A 20,164-nucleotide genomic window follows, 5' to 3' on the forward strand; every position below is an offset into this window, starting at 1 on the left:
ATCAAAGTTGTAAAGGGATGCTCCCCCTCACCCTTTACATGCATGGTAATGGATCTTAATCTCTTTTAGTGGTTACACATGTGTAAAAGGTCATGCCTCTCTGTTGCTCATATTGGTTTTAACTGCAGCCTTTGATACAGTAGATCCTGTCATCTTGTTGAGGCAGAAATAGGTATCAAGAGATGTGCATTGAACTGGTTCAAATTATTCCTCATGGATTGGACTCAAAAGGTTGCTATTGGAAACCAGTTGTCAGCAGTGTGGGACCTATCTTGCGAGGTTCCACAGGGTGCAGTTTTATCCCCCATGCTTTTCAATCTCTATGTAGAGCCTTTAGGACAGATCATAAGCAGTTTTGGGGTTGGTTGTCATCAATATGCTGACAATACCCAGCTCTGTATATCCTTATCCTAATCTCCTGGTGAGGCGATAGCGGTCCTGAATAGCTGCTTGGCTGCTGTGGTTAAATGTCTAAGAGTGAACAAATTGCCTGGTTCATTGCTGGGCAGAGTATCTATGTGGAAAATTTCTTTTCTTTTTAATTTATTTTTAATATGATTTTTATTAATTTGAATGTTGGAAGTTTGTTCTCTGTAACAACGTTAAGCCTCCCATTATTGAAAGGGGTAAGGTTGCGGTTGGTCAATAGATTACTGGATCCCTGGAGTATGCAAGTGCAGCAAGCTGTCCCAGCGGTAGCTAATCAGAGCAATTGGGAGACACGGGCACTAGGCATATCCTATAAATGGTGACACTGTTGGAGTGCTGGCCCTCTTAGCGGGAGATATTTTAAATGACCAGCTGGTGGTTGTATAGATAGCCAGGAGATACTAAGAATCCCTCCGGGAGGCAGGTAGTTTCAGAAGAAGAAAAGTTGGTTTTTATACCCTGATTTTCTCTGTCTTTAAGGCAGTGGTTCCCAACCTTTTTTTGACCAGGGACCACTAGGACTTTTTTGTTCGGTGCAGGGACCCCAAGGTTCAAAATAAAAATTCCGAGAATTTGAAAATAAACTTTAATCATAACTGTTAGTTAAACATTAAACTTAGAATAATATTTGAATATATATATTTTATAATAGAGAACTTTTAATTGAAAATATTAATTTATTATCGGTTTATAACTTTGTTTCATGGACCTTAATTTAGTTCTTGTGGACCCCTGGGGGTCCATGGACCCCCGGTTGGGAACCAGTGCTTTAAGGAGACTCAAAGCAACTTACAATCACCTTCCCCCCCCCCCACAACAGACACCTTGTGAGGTAGGTGGGGGATCAGAGAGTTCTGAGAGAACTGTGATTGGACCAAGGTTACCCAGCAGGCTGCATGTGGAGGAGTGGGGAATCAAACCCGTTTCACCAGATTAGAGACCACCCCTCATGTGGAGGAGCAGGAGGAGTGGTGTACCACTGGGTGGAGACCTGGGAGAGCTGCTGCGTGCGCCAGCCTCTCAGAAGACCTGAAGTGAAACAGCACTCATGAGTCCGCGCGGCCATTTTCTGTGATACCTAGCTTTCCTTCCAAATGTTTTGTGGGGCCGGGAGGAATGCAGGCTTTCCTGCTTGCAGAGATTAATCTCAGGGCTGCTTTTAAAAAAACCTACCTATATGTAGTAACTCAACTGTGGCCTGTAAATTATTCAGAAAGTCTCTCTTTAATATTGACTTGGGTTTGCATGTTTAACTCCAACTTCCTTCCATAACCAAGAAGCATTAGTTAATCACCGCAGGAGTGAGAATGTATTTTGCTTAAAAATTGTAGTCAAGTTCAAACGGAGGTGAAACAAGCCTCCGTGGCTTTGTGCCCGAAAACTGAAAGGAGGTGAGGCAGCAGCTTGGCTTGTTTCAGGATTTCAGGGTTGGAACAGACATCTGCTCTCTGCTGAGCATGTTTACAAGCCAATTGGTATTGGATTTCAAAGGTACTTCTCAGGGCTCCTGAGAATAATATTTGACAATAATATTTGGGAATCTTAAAGTGTTTGTCACTCCTCTTCCATGCCATTAAAGCACAGAAGTAATATTCAACCCACTTTTAGGAAACAGGGCCTGAGGTAGATAGATACTAAGAAATAAAAAGATGAATTAGCACATGGTAGAGGTGAAAAGTTGATACCCTAATCTGAGGTTCTCAAACCTTAGCACACTTTTCCTTCTTAAAGTTAAAAAAAAATCTACCTAGTGTCCTTAAGTGTCAGTAAGAGGGAAGAATTCAGATGGTTCATTTGCCTCAGCTTGCTTATCTTCACAGAACATAAGCAAAAATAGAAATGTTAGTATTGGTAGAAAATAACTTTCCACTCCGAGGGAGGAAGTAATTTTTTATTTAAAGTTTTCTACAATATAAAACTGATACACTATTACCACACAAAAAGTCATCCTGCAAGGGCCGTATAGCTTGTTATATTGCATAGATTCGAAATGTGGAAATGGGGGGTTTAGTGCACTACCTATCAGTCCATTAAAGATGTGCTTATACGAGGGATTGTGGAAGCATTTTTGCTTCCCCTGGCAACTGTTCACAGTTCTCAAAAAAAAAAAAAAAAAAAAACACCCTACTTTTGATAATTAATGTCCACTTCAACATTATTATTTATTATTATTATTGGATTTATAGGCCAGCTTTTCCTGGCCAAGGCCAGGCTCAGAGCGACTCATCTAGAAACTAGAACACAAACAATACTTTTTGGGGGGTTGTTACCCCCAATCCAAATAGCTTTTCCTAATTTCCCGTTTACTGCATTTTCAGATTCCAACTGGAAGCAGAAATACGTTGCTGCTGCTGGTTCCTCTTGCTGTTTTTCTCTAGCCCTTTATAGCTTTTGTTTTAATAGGCTGAATTGCTTGATATGTATTTTTAAAAGTTCTGATATATAACAACGTGCTTCAGTGCAGATGTTCTGTACAGTACCTTTGTGTGTGTGTAAAGTGCCTTCAAGTCGCAGCCAACTTATGGCGACCCCTTTTTGGGGTTTTCATGGCAAGAGACTAACAGACATGGTTTGCCAGTGCCTTCCTCTGCACAGCAACCCTGGTATTCCTTGATGGTCTCCCATCCAAATACTAACCAGGGCTGACCCTGCTTAGCTTCTGAGATCTGACGAGATCAGGCTAGCCTGGGCCATCCAGGTGAGGGCTTACATACATATAAATGCATCTTATGGAACTAGGTGAAATTCAGTTCCTCTGGAGAAGAGAGTCACCATCAATCTTCAGGCCTTCCAGTCTAATTTTAAGACATTTCTTTTCTGGAAGGCCTGTGGACTGAATTGATTGTTTCAGTGTGTACCTTATGTGTTTCCTGGTCAATATTTCAGTTGTACAATATTATTGTACATTATTTATTTTATTGTTACTAATCTTGAGGTCTTATTGGCCTTAAGGGGGGAGTGCATAGAAAAGTGATGGTGTGTTATGAGAGTTATTTCCTTAGCTGAAGTTTAAGCACTAAGCAAAGCTCTGGTCATCAAGTTATGTGCTCAGTGGTGTGAGTCCCCTGGCAGAACAACAAACTAGAGCTTTTTTGTTTGTTACAGGTGATGAAGACCTACCATATGTACAATGCAGACAGCATCAGTGCCCAGAGCAAGCTGAAGGAGGCAGAGAAGCAAGAAGAGAAGCAGATTGGGAAGTCTGTGAAGCAAGAGGACAAGCAAACACCACGCTCCCCTGATTCAGCCTCCAGTGTCAAGTTTGAAGAAAAACATGTCCGACGCAGTTCTGTCAAGAAGATTGAGAAAATGAAAGAGAAGGTACGTGAGTGGCATAGTTGTGATAAATGTTGGGTCGCAGCAAAGCTTTTCTCTTCCTCTACAGTAGGAAGATTTGTCTTGTCTGTTTATGGCTCAGTCTCTGGAATTGTATCCACAAATTTGGAGAATTAGATATATTGATACACATTTAGATGAGATGGAGTGGGGAAAAAGTGTGCCTGCCCAGCAGTTAGGTGAATGAAAATCATGGGTACAAGAACATATTTAACATAGTGGCTTGGGAGATCAACTATTATTGGAAGAGTGTAATTTTAGAATATATTTTATTTATTACTGTACATGTTTATATCCTTTTAATCAAAGTATCTCCCAAGATGACAAACTAATTAAAGTGATAACAAAAAAGGCCCTTTGGTTTTAGTCTACTGACAGTGCAATCCTATGTAGCATTACTGCAGTCTAAGCCCACTGTCTTGCTTTTTTCACTTTTTCTATGGAAACATCAGCCAGTTGGAAGCCAGGATATTGGGTAGAGTCAACCTGTGTTAGAGGACTAAGGGAGCAATCCTAAGCAGGTCTACTTAGAAGTAATTCCCATGTCATTCAATGGGGTTTGCTCCCAGGAAAATGTTCCTAGGATTGCCGCCTAATTGTAATTAGTCAGTAAACATGGTTTTTATGATCAAGGGCTAAGTGATCAGTTTCAGGCACACAGAATCCTGCCTTGGCTCAAGAAGAGCTAATTTAAGCTTGTGTATGTACATACCCGTGAGTGTTGACACCCATACAAGAACTTCCAGCTGCTCAAGGGAGCCAGTTCAGTGTACATTATAATTCCGTACCGCTGGCTTATGTCGCCCTTCTCTCTTTACCAAGTAGTTTTATGCTGTATTCTTCTGTGCTGTACAAAGGAGAGCCCATTACCTCCCAGGGAATCTGGCCTATTTGGTCCTCAGGCAGCCTCTGCGAAACAGGAATTCACACCTGTCCTCACAATGTCTGCTGCAGAGGTCAACCCTGGGTGCCAGCCACATTGCTGGATTATACTCTGTAGGAATCTTCAGGATGAGGAAGTCTAGAATTACAAGCAGTGGGTGGACAAAATAGTCTTGCAGAAAGCTGCTGCCCACCGGTTGCCAGTCAGATTTATCTTTACATTCTTTCATGACCCAATAGCTTTGTGATTCACTTGGTGTACAATGCTTCCGCTTTGCATAAAGATATAAAAGTTTTGTGGTTCCCTTGATATATAATTCTCTTTTGTTTTTGCTTTGCATAAAGATGTAAAAGGTTTCACGGAACTCCAATGAAAGTGGGGTTGAGAGGTAAAATAAATGCTGTATAAGTGCAAGGATTGTTTCCTCTGGTCCCTTTTCTTTCTTTTCAAATAAACTCTTGTTTCTTTTCAGCGCCAGGCAAAATACACAGAAAATAAACTGAAGGCTATTAAGGCAAGAAATGAGTATCTGCTGGCTCTGGAGGCCACCAATGCATCTGTCTTCAAGTATTATATCCATGACCTGTCTGATCTCATTGATGTAAGTGTGCTGTTGTTTGGGCACCTGTATTGAATGTCACTGCTGCAAAACCCCATTATACCTTTGTCCTCCTTTTAACCCCTTTAGTGACAGCAGTCCTCATAGGATAGTGACATCATCCTTCTGAGTTCAGATTGCTTCTCAGGCCATGGAGCTAATTTTATGAAATATTAACAGAATAAACAATTGCATTTTTAATTATGAAGTATATAGGCTAATGATCCAATAGCTGATTTTTGGTATGCTGAAAGGAGTTTGGGTGACTACAATCATTGTCATTTGTTATTTTGGGTATCCTGTTCAGCAGAGCTGATGCATTAACTGCATTGAATGCCTTCCTTGAGCAGAGCAGAGTCACTGGTTGCTGCTGGACACTGCTTTTCTCTGTTTCTTGGTAGCCACTATAATAGTGTCCTGCAATCAAGGTTAAAAATAGTCATTGGGGAGCCTTGAGGGTAATTGGTTGAAGGAGAGGGAAAACAGGGACCTTCAAACAAGCAAACTAATTCTCCTATTTGCCTGCTGTCCTCTGTTTGTTATTCAGCCAGTCATAAAATCAAACAGGTCATGCTCACTTGCTGCACAGTTCAAGCATTTGCTGGAGGCCTTTATTGTTCTCTCTTCTCTGAGCTGCAAACCTGTTAATGCTAGAGAACCAGGTGGTGCTGAGTATTTATTTATTTTATTTACTTCATTTATTTAATTTACTTTACCCCACCTTTCTCTTCAGTGGGGACCCAAAGTGGCTTACATCGTTTTTCTTTCCTCCATTTTGTGAACATGGGGTGCTGACAGAGCTATATTAAAAACTTATGCTATATTGGTACTTCCTGTTTTCTGTTGCTTTTGTATTTTGGTTCATCATTTGATGGTTTCAAAGAAGTTGTAAATGATACTTAAACAAAATTTGCCTTAAGTGTGCATAAGAACCAAACAACCTCTTCAAATCAAATGACGTCCAAAGCAGTTGAAGAATCTGGTGAATAATACTCCTATTTATTGTCGAAGGCTTTCACGGTCAGAGTTCATTGGTTCTTGTAGGTTATCCGGGCTGTGTAACCGTGGTCTTGGAATTTTCTTTCCTGACGTTTCGCCAGCAACTGTGGCAGGCATCTTCAGAGTAGTAACACTGAAGGACAGTGTCTCTCAGTGTCAAGGGTGTAGGAAGAGTAATATATAGTCAGAAAGGGGTTGGGTTTGAGCTGAGTATTGTCCTGCAAAAGTATTGTCCTGTAAGTATCAAGATAATGTGCTAATGAGGGTATGGTATGTTAATATGGAACCATTGTATCCTGAAGTGATCTGTTAATGTGTGTAATCCAAAACTAATCTGTATGGCTATTGTTGAATGTTGTCTTTGTCTGGAGGTTTTTCAGGGCAGGAAGCCAAGCCTTATTCATTCTTAAACTCTCCTCTTTTCTGTTAAAGTTGTGCTGATGTTTATGAATTTCAATGGCTTCTCTGTGCAATCTGACAAAATAGTTGGTAGAATTGTCCAGTCTTTCAGTGTCTTGGAATAAGACCCTGTGTCCTGTTTGTGTCAGTCCATGTTCAGCCACTGCTGATTTCTCAGGTTGGCCAAGTCTGCAGTATCTTTCATGTTCTTTTATCCTTGTTTGTATGCTGCGTTTTGTGGTCCCGATGTAAACTTCTCCACAGCTGCAAGGTATACGATATACTCCTGCAGAGGTGAGGGGGTCTCTTTTGTCTTTTGCTGATCGTAGCATTTGTTGTATTTTCTTGGTGGGTTTAAACACTGTTTGTAGGTTATGTTTTTTCAAAAGTTTCTCCATCCTATCAGTGACTCCTTTAATAAATGGCAAGAATACCTTTCCTATGGGAGACTGTTTTTCTTGAGTTTTCTGATTTTTGTTTGGTTCAATGGCCCTTCTGATTTCATTCTTGGAGTAGCCGTTTGCTAGCAGTGCGTGATTTAGATGGTTAGTTTCTTCCTTGAGAAACTGTGGTTCACAGATCCGTCTTGCACGGTCCATTAATGTTTTGATTATTCCTCTTTTCTGTCGGGGGTGGTGGTTGGAGTTTTTGTGTAAGTAGCGATCTGTGTGAGTTGGTTTCCGGTAGACCTTGTGACCTAACTGAAGGTTTGATTTACGGATGACAAGGGTATCAAGAAATGGGAGTTTACCCTCAATTTCCTTTTCCATGGTAAACTGAATGTTTGGATGGATATTATTAAGATGGTTTAGAAAGTCCATTAATTTTTCTTCACCATGGCTCCAAATGGTAAATGTATCATCTACGAACCTGAACCAGACTGTAGGTTTGTAAGGTGCTGATTCTAATGCTGTCTTTTCAAAATATTCCATGTAAAAGTTTGCTATTACTGGACTGAGTGGACTTCCCATAGCTACTCCATCAATCTGTTCATAAAATTCTTGATCCCATAGGAAATAACTTGTTGTCAAACAATGGTGAAATAAGGCTGTTATATCTTCTGGAAAAATCTGGTTAATCAATGAGATTGTGTCTTTAACTGGAACCTTGGTAAAGAGGGATACAACATCAAAACTGATTAATATATCCTTTGGATTGAGTCTTAACGGACTGATTTTGTTGATGAAGTGAGTTGAATCTTTGATGTAAGAAGTGGTTTTTCCAATGTGGTCCTGTAGGAGGGTGGTCAAATATTTCGCTAATTCATATGTTGGGGAACCAATGGCACTCACGATGGGTCGGAGTGGAACGGAATCCTTATGAATTTTAGGTAGTCCATATAATCGTGGTGGTTGTGCTTCAGTCTTGCATAGTTTTCTGTGTGTGTCGGGATGAAGAGTGGAATTCTTGATCAGAATGCTAGTTTTCCTGGTAATTTTGCAAGTTGGATCTCGTTTTAGTTTTTTGTATGTGGCAGGGGCCAGAAGTTCCTCAATCTTCTTTTTGTATTCTTCTGTTTTCATGATCACTGTGGCATTGCCTTTGTCAGCTGGTAGAATAATGATTTCTACTTTGTTCTTTAACTTTTCTACTGCGATGCAGAGACACTGGAACCATTCCATCTTTTCTCACAAGTAAAAGAATCTTTAAAACTTCACGAGCTAACCGCATTTATGACCATCTAGAACGGGCTCTCTTACGAGAGAGAATTCACACTACCCGCAGAGAACTTGCTGCCACAGACAAGGAGTTGTTTTCCTTACATATCAATACTAGCCACAAAATGAGAAGCCATGATTGGGACAAGATTGATAATCTCACCTACAGAAAAATGGAACAGGGGTTAACCAGCCATACTTCCAGACAGAAGCAAAAGTTTAACAAATTACAGGAAAGAAGACAGAACAGTCCAAAACTTGACAACAAACGGATTATCTTCAATCTGACAGACCGACAACTCTCACCTGAAGAAACTTCCATCTTAGCTAAGGGAGGAAACTTTGCAGTCACTCCCACCCAAATTCCAGTGGAAGACATCATTGCAAATGTAGAATCTGCCATTCGTAATCTACCTGAAGAAGATGCTGAGGAAATAAGAGGAGAGACAGCAAGAATTCTACGAAAAGCAAAGCCCCCTGCTAGCAATATAACACGCAAGGAGAGAAACGCCATCAAGACCCTCAATGCAGATCCAGAAATCATTATTCTACCAGCTGACAAAGGCAATGCCACAGTGATCATGAAAACAGAAGAATACAAAAAGAAGATTGAGGAACTTCTGGCCCCTGCCACATACAAAAAACTAAAACGAGATCCAACTTGCAAAATTACCAGGAAAACTAGCATTCTGATCAAGAATTCCACTCTTCATCCCGACACACACAGAAAACTATGCAAGACTGAAGCACAACCACCACGATTATATGGACTACCTAAAATTCATAAGGATTCCGTTCCACTCCGACCCATCGTGAGTGCCATTGGTTCCCCAACATATGAATTAGCGAAATATTTGACCACCCTCCTACAGGACCACATTGGAAAAACCACTTCTTACATCAAAGATTCAACTCACTTCATCAACAAAATCAGTCCGTTAAGACTCAATCCAAAGGATATATTAATCAGTTTTGATGTTGTATCCCTCTTTACCAAGGTTCCAGTTAAAGACACAATCTCATTGATTAACCAGATTTTTCCAGAAGATATAACAGCCTTATTTCACCATTGTTTGACAACAAGTTATTTCCTATGGGATCAAGAATTTTATGAACAGATTGATGGAGTAGCTATGGGAAGTCCACTCAGTCCAGTAATAGCAAACTTTTACATGGAATATTTTGAAAAGACAGCATTAGAATCAGCACCTTACAAACCTACAGTCTGGTTCAGGTTCGTAGATGATACATTTACCATTTGGAGCCATGGTGAAGAAAAATTAATGGACTTTCTAAACCATCTTAATAATATCCATCCAAACATTCAGTTTACCATGGAAAAGGAAATTGAGGGTAAACTCCCATTTCTTGATACCCTTGTCATCCGTAAATCAAACCTTCAGTTAGGTCACAAGGTCTACCGGAAACCAACTCACACAGATCGCTACTTACACAAAAACTCCAACCACCACCCCCGACAGAAAAGAGGAATAATCAAAACATTAATGGACCGTGCAAGACGGATCTGTGAACCACAGTTTCTCAAGGAAGAAACTAACCATCTAAATCACGCACTGCTAGCAAACGGCTACTCCAAGAATGAAATCAGAAGGGCCATTGAACCAAACAAAAATCAGAAAACTCAAGAAAAAGAGTCTCCCATAGGAAAGGTATTCTTGCCATTTATTAAAGGAGTCACTGATAGGATGGAGAAACTTTTGAAAAAACATAACCTACAAACAGTGTTTAAACCCACCAAGAAAATACAACAAATGCTACGATCAGCAAAAGACAAAAGAGACCCCCTCACCTCTGCAGGAGTATATCGTATACCTTGCAGCTGTGGAGAAGTTTACATCGGGACCACAAAACGCAGCATACAAACAAGGATAAAAGAACATGAAAGATACTGCAGACTTGGCCAACCTGAGAAATCAGCAGTGGCTGAACATGGACTGACACAAACAGGACACAGGGTCTTATTCCAAGACACTGAAAGACTGGACAATTCTACCAACTATTTTGTCAGATTGCACAGAGAAGCCATTGAAATTCATAAACATCAGCACAACTTTAACAGAAAAGAGGAGAGTTTAAGAATGAATAAGGCTTGGCTTCCTGCCCTGAAAAACCTCCAGACAAAGACAACATTCAACAATAGCCATACAGATTAGTTTTGGATTACACACATTAACAGATCACTTCAGGATACAATGGTTCCATATTAACATACCATACCCTCATTAGCACATTATCTTGATACTTACAGGACAATACTTTTGCAGGACAATACTCAGCTCAAACCCAACCCCTTTCTGACTATATATTACTCTTCCTACACCCTTGACACTGAGAGACACTGTCCTTCAGTGTTACTACTCTGAAGATGCCTGCCACAGTTGCTGGCGAAACGTCAGGAAAGAAAATTCCAAGACCACGGTTACACAGCCCGGATAACCTACAAGAACCAATACTCCTATTTGCTTAAAACTAAATTGAGACAGGAATGCATGAGATCCATGCAATAAACTGGGTAGTTTTCCTCACATCTCCTGGGGAGGGGAGTCCCTCTTTTTACCTTGGGAGGGAGGGGCTTTAGTGGAACTGTGAAATAGTACTGGAAAAAAATGTGTCTTAAGGCTTCTCTGAGCAGGTAGGTTAGCGAAAGTATTGCTATTGCATTCAACACCCACGTTCATCTTGTACCTGTAGTGTTTCCAGCACACTGTTTTTGGAGCGGTCACTTTAGTGAATTTTGATACTGGTACTGAGTCTGGACATACACAAAGCCTCAAGCAGGGCTGTAGTTTCTGTCTTCATTAGACACTACAGAATACACCTCCTTGGCAATGTGGCTTGGAGCACAGAGTTCTACAACAGGTTCTGGGATTCTGTCACCTACAGCAGATCTCAGATAGATGGAACTTTAAATAGTAGAATTTCTCATCAATCAAGAATGCCCCCATTGGCATGGAACATCGCATTTATCTTCTATTCAGAGGGAAGGAGGACATTCTTGCCCCAGCTTTTTTTAAAGGCAGGTGTAAATAGGCTTCAGTGGACCGATAACAGCAGAATGATTCATTTGGGCCACAATGCTCAGGTGCTATTAGTCTGCAATATTCCTGTTTTTCTACTGTACTTTTTTCTAGGGAATAAAGTTAGGTGAAGTTCTGTTAGTATGTTAAGGAGGAGTTCAGTTTTATTTTTCGGTAGGGTCTTTTGGGAGGGGGGTCCTAGAAATGCTTCAGTATCTGAAATAGATACTCCCCTTAGCCATGGAGACAGTAAGGTGGAAGATTAGCCCTGCCTCCAAATCCAGTAGGGATTCACCCATCAATCAAGAATGCTCTCTTTAACGCTGAATAGAAAGAACACTTTTGGTAACACCAGTGTTCCACTTCACTGCAGAGATGAAGGCTGATGTTTAGGAAAAATAGAACCCCGTTAAAGTAACGCTAAGGCAATGATGACGATATTCAAGGGGTGGTTCAAAATGTGTGAAAAATGAGGCCCTTGACTTAACCACTTCATGTAAATATCAAAGTCATTCTCTGAGAATTAAAAAATGCATACATTGCAAAAGCCAGCACATAGGTTATTAGCACTGCATATTGGAACAATTGTAGTCAATAATGCATTCATTCACTTGAAATTTTCCCTGATGAAGAAGAGTTGATGCCTTTGAATTTGCTAGAATTTTTTTATTGATAATAATCAGTTTTGTGTGCACGCACACATGCTAAAGACTAAGTTAGTTGGACTAGCTGGGTAAAGGGGTGTGATTGGAAGGAGCACTTCCCAATAAAGTTGATATCAGAAATTTCTATCTAGGTAGTTAAAAGCTACAGCAGGGAATTGCTGAAGGGTACCTAATCTTGGTCTCTTTCTAAACAAACCTAAGGTGCAAAAAAGACATTTCTCTGTGTGATGGGATCTTTCTGCCTACTTTTAAACAATGCGTGTAACCTTAGGAAAGGAATAAGGAGCCCATTTTGTCTGTGTGGGGAATAATAGACCAGTCAGACTTCTAAACAACAGTCTTTGGTGAATTTTCAGGATGTTCCTGAATCCATAGTGACAATAATAGAAACAAATAGTAAAGAGGCAGAGGTTTTCAAATATCTGCCACATATTGAAGAGGCAACTCACTTTTAAGTTAAGTCTGAAAATTTTAAATGAAGAGTAGCTTACCTCTTTAGCCATGCAAGCAATTGCAGTAGAGACTTTAAAGAAACCATCTGTTGTGTGTGTTTGTTCGTTCATTCATTCTAGATTTCACGGATGACATCCCCAGAAGATAGTCGGACAAGTTGAACTTTAATTTGTAATTCTCCCATGTGATAGCTATAAGATAAGAAATACTGGTTCTCTGCTGAACAAAACAAAAACAAGAAAACCAGGAAAGTTGTGTTCAGTTCAACACTACTTATGAACCACCAGTACACAAAATTGCTGCTGTGTTCCTCATACTACTTGATAGTAGCTACGCACAAGGTCTTACTCTACTACATATATATGCCCTTGTTCCCTTTCTGTCTCTCTGCATTGGATTTTAAAATGAAGATTACTTCCTTAGCTTGTGTTTTTCCAGGTTTGCTTTTAAAGTCTCCTAGCTGGCAAAGAGTTAATCAACTGTCATGCTGAGAAGTGAATTTGGATGAGCTATCATTAAATTCTTATAAAAAATTGATTTCCTTGGAGAATGTTTCCATCAAACATTTATATAACCCAGAAAAGACAGGCAAGACTGACACACTTAATAAATACAGTATTCTGGACATTTTAAAATGCTAGGGTTGAGGAAGGGGGTGCCGAAAAATGTTTGCTGCCAAAACTTGCTATAAAGACGTAAAGCATTGCTGTCTTAAACAAATCTGTCTGATTGCTTATGGAGGTAGTTTATGAAATATACATTATATCATTTCATTTTGTGATGCTATGGACAAAGAGTCTTCTTTGCATGCATGCGCAAATGCACAGACATGCAAACAAATATATTTTCAACCTGCTTTATAAAGGTAAATCTAAGTATTTGGAACATGTTGTGTCAAATGGGCAACTTTACCCAAGAGAGATTCATCCTTGAGGCTGAGGCTCTGTAGTAGATTAACCTCGATGGGTATTAATTTTTTCCTTAAATTTCAAGTTGATCCACCTCATAATTGGATGGCAGTTCTCAGTGAAGCTGGTTGCATGGCCCTAAACACGGAGTATTAATGGGCCTGCAAAGTGGCAGCCGCTTGAATGGCTTTTTTAACCAAAGGGAACACACACACACACACACACACACACACACACACACACACATATGTGCAAATTCTCAATCAAGCAGCTTTTGTTTTGGGGCTTGGTTCCTGTGCTGGTTGATTGGATTCAATGCCCTTTCATTGCTTCCAGTAAAGCCAACAATCGTTCCCGCTTTACAAGAGCTCCGCACCTGCCACAGCTTGTTGGCACAGTACCCAGGCATGTTGCAGCAGGCAATGGCGAAATGTTTGTTAAAGTGTAGACGGAGGTTGACTCCACGCTTCTTTTTGTCCCTCTTTTCTCCTTCCCCCATTTTATTTTTTGCCTTGCCCCTGTAATATCCCTAATGATCATGCAGAAGCAGGAGTTTCCATTGACTTCAGCTTATTGAGCAAGACAGTCATCAAGCAGATGGGTACTTCTTCCTTTTGGATAGTTTCCTAGCATATTTAATTTAGCTTTCATTTCTTGGAGCAAGGATAGTTCCTTTATTTTTGGTCTATTGATGTCTTAAAACAAAGAAACGGGTACTACTTCTACAGAATCTTCTTTCTGTTAAGGGTTTGGCTCAGATAACTGATTGGCTTTCAGCTCTGATATGCTAATGTCTGTAATTTCAGCAAAGGTTTTACTGGTTTTTCTACTTGAAGTTTTCCTTCACTGTCTCTGTCTCTTCCCCTTTTATCAAAGTCATTTGCTCAAATATTTGCAGACAGGCTCTGTCTTTTTCTCGAGTGGTGGAAGTTGTTTAGCTTACTTGAGATGTTTAAAGCCTCTTATTAAGAATGCAGTTACTAAGTCCAATTCACACAACCCATTTTTAGCTTGTTTTTTCCCCCAAACCAGTTTTATATAACTGCATTAACAGATCAATATTAAGTGGAAGACTCTGTTGCCTATAACTGAACCAGGCGTTTCAGTAGTTTCACCTTGTAGAACCGCTATTGAAGAAGCCACATAGTCATCTCAGAACTTCCTATTGGATGACATCAGGTGTATGCAAAATCTGTTTTTTATTTGTTTGTTTGATTTTGAGGCCGCCCTTTCCTGAACAGGTCAAGCTCAGAGTGGCTTACAACCATATGAAACAGTCTCTAAGTTGGTCCATAAAAACAATTTCTGTACCCTCACTAAAATCCCAGCGCCTTCAAACCCTAGCAGCAATAGATTACAAATTAATAATAACAACAGTAACAACAAACAATAAAGGCAAAAAAAAGAAATAGAGGCAGGGCGGAGGGGAGGCCAGCCAGATGGAAAATGGTTGCTGTCCTCAACCATATGCCTAGCAGAACAGCTCAGTCCCACAGGACCTGGATCTCACTAGGCATAGTGTCCAACCAGGCAGGAGCCAGAGCCAAAAAGGACCTGGCCCTGGACAGCCGAGTGCTTTTTTGGCCAGGGATCACCAAAACGTTTTCCACCAGCTGTGCAAAGTGCTGTTTTAGGGGTGTATCGAGAGAGGTGGTCCTGCAGATACGATAATCCCAGACAGTTTAGGGCTTTAAAAAGGTCGTTACCAAAACCTTAAACCTGATCTGGTACTCAATTTGGAGCCAGTGTAGCTCGCGGAGCACTGGTTGGATGTGTCGTTACCAAAACCTTAAACCTGACCTGGTACTCAATTTGGAGCCAGTGTAGCTCGCGGAGCACTGGTTGGATGTGTGCCCTTCACAGCATACCCGTAAGGACCCGCGCCGCCACATTCTGGACCAATCGGAGTTTCTGGAGCAGTCTTAAGGGCAGTTTGGTTGTATGATTTTTTTAAACTTTGTTGGAAATCATTCTTGTATACATTTAAATTTGCAAAGTAGACATGCTTTAGGGGTTGAAGTAAATTCCATGTTTCTAGCCTATTGGACTGTTGAACCATGTGAGAAAAGAATAATATAAGATAAGCATATTAGTAAAAACAATGGTAACCAGTATTTGTGTCGTGCCTTTGTAATTTCTGTTTTCTGCCAAGACTCTTGAGTTTCAGGTTGTTTTCCATTGCGTGTTTTTCAGCAGTGCTGTGACCTAGGATACCATGCCAGCCTTGGTAGGGCACTCAGGACATTCTTGTCAGCAGAGCTGAACCTAGAACAGTCAAAGCATGAAGGCCTAGATGCCATTGAGAATGCTGTGGAGAACTTGGATGCCAACAGTGACAAGCAGCGCCTCATGGAGATGTGCAACAATGTCTTCTGCCCTCCCATGAAGTTTGAGTTTCAACCTCACATGGGTGATATGGTAAGTTTATTTCTGTGACTGTGCATATGCAGGAATCTCTACTCCAATCATAATTAGAATCTAGTTGTCCTGCTTGCTGGTCAGTAAATATGTTCCTGACCTTCAGGTTGAACCTCTAATACGAAAGAGGATCCAAAGTCCAATTTCAGCAGCATATTAGTGAGTGGGGTACTCTTCATGTGAAGATTGCATAGAGGTGGGAAATGTGGATAGAAAAATCTCTAGATTTTTTAGTATCAAATTATAGTGTCTTTATTCAATTATTCATTCAATTATTTATGTAAAATACTTGTAATCTTTTATGTCATATGTATAAAAATATCCTAACATCTTGATAAAAAAGGAATTGAAATAGCTCAATTTAACTATTATGCATATTCCATCTGACTGTAGAACTGCCATCTTAGGAATGCACAGAATTGCCAGGTGCACTACTTTATGACTTACATCTTGACCAGAGTGCTTGTTATTTGTTGGCTTTTCCAGCTTTGTTCTCTAGTTTGCAACAGACTGATTTTTTTTTTTTAAAAGGGCTATGGCCCTCTAGGATTTGCATAATCATTTCCGGTGATCATGTGAATGTGTTCTCTCTGTGGTGAGACTGTGATTTACTACCTACTGGAAAAGTGTCTGTGAATCCAGCCTATGAGGCTGATTCAGAATTGGATAGTAGTATGTTCAGGGACAAATCAGATGATACAAGGATGGGCCACTGCTCTATGACTGAAGTTGCACCTGGCTCCCCTCAAGCCTAGCATGTCTGCCCAAGCTTGCAATAACCACACAAAGGCCACAGAAAGGCACCGTCCAGCACAGTTTGAAGCCTTCTTTCAACTTAAGCGGCTCAATGAAAAAGCCACCTAAGTTGGAGGAAGGATCCTGAGGCTGGAAGAGGGCTTCAGACTGCTGAGCAGAGTGGCTGAATATAGCTCAATAATTGAATCTGGTATAGTCATGTATGGATAGCCAGGTCAGTTTCCTACAAAAATCTAGGAAGCTACCATGCAGTCTAGATGTACATGTACCCAATTTGAAAGTTAAATCCAAATCTGGATATTGAGAGGTGATGCAGGTATACCATAAAGTGTGCCCTTGTTCCTTCCTTGTGTAGGGGATTGTGCCAGTTTTTGTATTATCCAATCCAGGCTTTAGATAAAAACCCTGTCTTGGAATTTTTAGGTTGTTCCTTATAAAGGCTGGCATTCCTCCAAAGTCCTGATGTCTTCTTTGGTAAGGGGAGGGGCTGTGGCTCAGTGGTAGAGCATCTGTTTGGTATGCAGAAGGTCCCAGGTTCAATCCCCGGCATCTCCAGTTAAAGGGACTAGGCAAGTAGGTGATGTGAAAGACCTCAGCCTGAGACCCTCGAGAGCCACTGCTGGTCTGAGTAGACAATACTGACTTTGATGGACCAGTGGTCTGATTCAGTAGAAGGCAGCTTCATGTGTTCATGTGTTCAATCTGAGGGTTTTTTTGTTCTGTTTTTTGTGATCAACAGCATTTTGAACTTTGAAGAAACAATATATAGCTTTTATCTCTAAAATTTAGGGTCTGGGTTACTATGCATTGCCATTAAGGTGCCTGTTTAAAAATGGTGAATTCGTCATTTTTTTTTGTGTAATTTTTTTTTATAAGTCCTTCCTTTATAACAAAATGTCTCATAAATTGTGTTTACTGAATGGCAAGCCATAAAACTGAAGCTTGGTATTTTATTGCATATTCTCTGGTATTTATTGCAAGTTTCCTTCATCCTGCTGTATCTAGACCCAGGAGATGGTGTTGCAGATGCTTTGTATTAGTTCTATTTGCAGTTTTCTTGTAGGTGAGATTCTCTCTGCTTTTTCACACAGCTGTGCTATATTAGAGTTTATGTTGTTAGTGCTATTGGATCCCATGCAGAACGCTAACATTTTCTTTAAGGGGACTACTACATCACTCTGTCTTGTTTCATATGTGTTGGGCATAATTTTTCTCAGAATTATGAACTACTTGAAGATTTTATCAACATTCCTTCTCTTAGTTTCTTTCATGTCTGTACATAATGAACACACTGTTCACACTGTTTAAATCTCAAACGTTGTAGTTTGCAGTCATCTGGGTGCATGGAGAAGGTTTATGGCTCAGACTTGCAGTAGGTCTGAACTGGAATCCATTCACCTGCTGTTCTTATTTAGAATATTTTAGGACACTTTGAGTATTGGCTAAAGTTATTTACAATAGAGTTAAAATGTACAATAGTACAGTAACAAATAAAAAACCCCAGTGAAAATAGCTGTTGATTTAAAAAAAAACCTCTGCTCAATTCTAGTTGTAAGAGGAAAAATTACCACCTAGCTTAAATTGAGCCTGTTGACTCTAATTCACTTGACCCCATCTCGAAGACAGCAGTAACTACAGTATGTTAATAATGAATGTTAATATGTGGGGGTGCAAAAGTTGCAAAGAGATTGAAATTGGAAATGATGAAATTATATTAATGAAATTTGACAATGACTAATAGACACTTGTTCCTCGTCTGTGTTGGTGCATCTATCCAAAGTATTAATAATATTTTGTAACCATTGTTAACAATAAGTGCATTCAGGATGTGAAACAATTTGATAGATATATCAGCCTCATACCCACTTCAATATACCTGAATATGAATTGGCTTCATGTCATAAGAAGCAGTGGGATTTAAGATTCCTTCATGCATGATACATGTGTGTTCATTTCTCTGTGTATACCCCAGTGATGGTATATGAAAGTGATATCAGCTTATGTGGAAATGCCTGTCCAAATATTTATGAATATGGTTTAGTATACCTCAGGGCCTATTTGGAGTGGAATCCCAAAATAAGTAACCGTTAGGCATAGGGTTTTCTGGCATTTTGATGGCTGTTAAAGGTTTTATTTAGATGCTAAGGATTTCTCTGAGGGACTGCCCCCTCCTAAACTCTCCACCCAACCAGCTAATAATGTTGTTTTTAGTGCCCTTAGCTTATTTTCATGACTTGTTATTGTTATTCTTCTTTGTTTTATGATTTTATCATATTGTTTTATTTTTTAAAGCTGCTACAAGAATATACATTTTCTAAATAAAGAAGTTAAGAAAATATTGCTGCTGTGCCATATTCTCAATACCCCAAAGATAACTCTACTTCTAGCATATCTTTATTTATTAATGCATTACTAACAGTCAGGAGCAGATTAAGTAATGCATTACATGTGTGTGATGAATGGGAGAAGGCCGTAGCCCAGAAATGAGACAGCCACTTCTGCCTTCAGGCATATTCTGCCTGCCCCAGAGGCTTGCTCAAGTTTAAATAGGCCAATCCGTGTGAAAGAGTTGCAAGCTCCAGGAGTCATGAGGAAGCCCAGGAAAACACTGGGGTCCATACTCTTAGCCAGCTGAGTAGGAATTGCCTTGGCAACCTGTATGAAAGCACCATTTGTTATACAGGCCTTTTACTTTTAAGATGGCTGGACTTTGGTTCAAATTGTAAGTTGTCTCAGTGGGTCAGGCCCCGGGAAGGAATGCTTTCACTGCTGCTAATCTAACATCCCTGAAGCGGCCCTGTTTCGACCTTGGGAATGAGTTCTTGAGAGGTTGGTGCTCGCCTCCCTAGTCATTCCCACACCTGCAAATGTTAATTAATCGCCGGGCCCTGATGGGTTCCTGAGTTGCCTAGCAGGCTGGTGAGGTCATAAAATAGTAATTTTGCCCCAGCCAGGGACTTTCTTTTACTTTCACTCCTTATTTTCAGGCGATTGCCTGTTTCTACGGGAGGCTGCAGCATCACTCTGGAAAACATAGCATGCTTTGTTTATATTCGAATGCCAGCAAACATCTGAGACTGGATGTTGGTAACCATGGGCCTCGGAAATTAATTAGAGAACTTTAGTTAGATAGAATATCAGTTTAGACAGGGAATAAGAAGTTTCATAGCTGTTAAGGAATCTTTGTGGTAATTCGAGAGTATTTTCATTTTGTTTTACCTCTCTCTCATTAAACTTTAATATATTTTATAAAGCTGATGTGTGGAACAGTGTTTGCTTGTAAGTTCACCACCCAGAGACGAATCGGAGGCTGGAGAGCTAGGCTTTTGAGAAAGGAAGAGCTCTCGGCCTCCAAATTAAGAGAACTCCCACCTTGCCTGCCAGGAGTCTCGAGTGGCTGTGGTTTCAGCGCTCAGAGCCAGGACCCGAGGCCTTGGGCTCACACACAACCCCATTGTCACCTGGCTCCCTGCCCTGCTTGCATCAGCCCAGCATGTTGTTTAGGGGATTGCCTCTACAACTGCCATCTAAGTGGCTGCTTCCTTCTCTGTTGTAGGGATCTGTGAGCTATTCTAACTAAATTAATTGAAATCTAAAGATATAACACTTACATAACCCCCAAAT

General features: G+C 40.3%; 1 protein-coding gene across 4 annotated transcripts in view; it reads left to right on the forward strand.

Moving 5' to 3' along the window:
- Positions 1 to 20,164, forward strand: part of SRGAP2 (SLIT-ROBO Rho GTPase activating protein 2) — a 218,188-nt gene that overhangs the window by 137,309 nt on the left and 60,715 nt on the right. For 2 of the 4 annotated variants that reach the window (XM_056844376.1, XM_056844377.1), the window contains exons 5-7: positions 3,535 to 3,750; positions 5,121 to 5,249; positions 15,560 to 15,784. In XM_056844376.1, the coding sequence (XP_056700354.1) occupies positions 3,535 to 3,750; positions 5,121 to 5,249; positions 15,560 to 15,784 (570 nt within the window). The remainder of the gene's footprint in view (positions 1 to 3,534; positions 3,751 to 5,120; positions 5,250 to 15,559; positions 15,785 to 20,164) is intronic. The other 2 variants (XM_056844378.1, XM_056844379.1) reach the window with 1 other exon arrangement.

This window comes from Euleptes europaea, chromosome 2 (genome assembly GCF_029931775.1).
Source record: "Euleptes europaea isolate rEulEur1 chromosome 2, rEulEur1.hap1, whole genome shotgun sequence".
NCBI lineage: Eukaryota > Metazoa > Chordata > Lepidosauria > Squamata > Sphaerodactylidae > Euleptes > Euleptes europaea.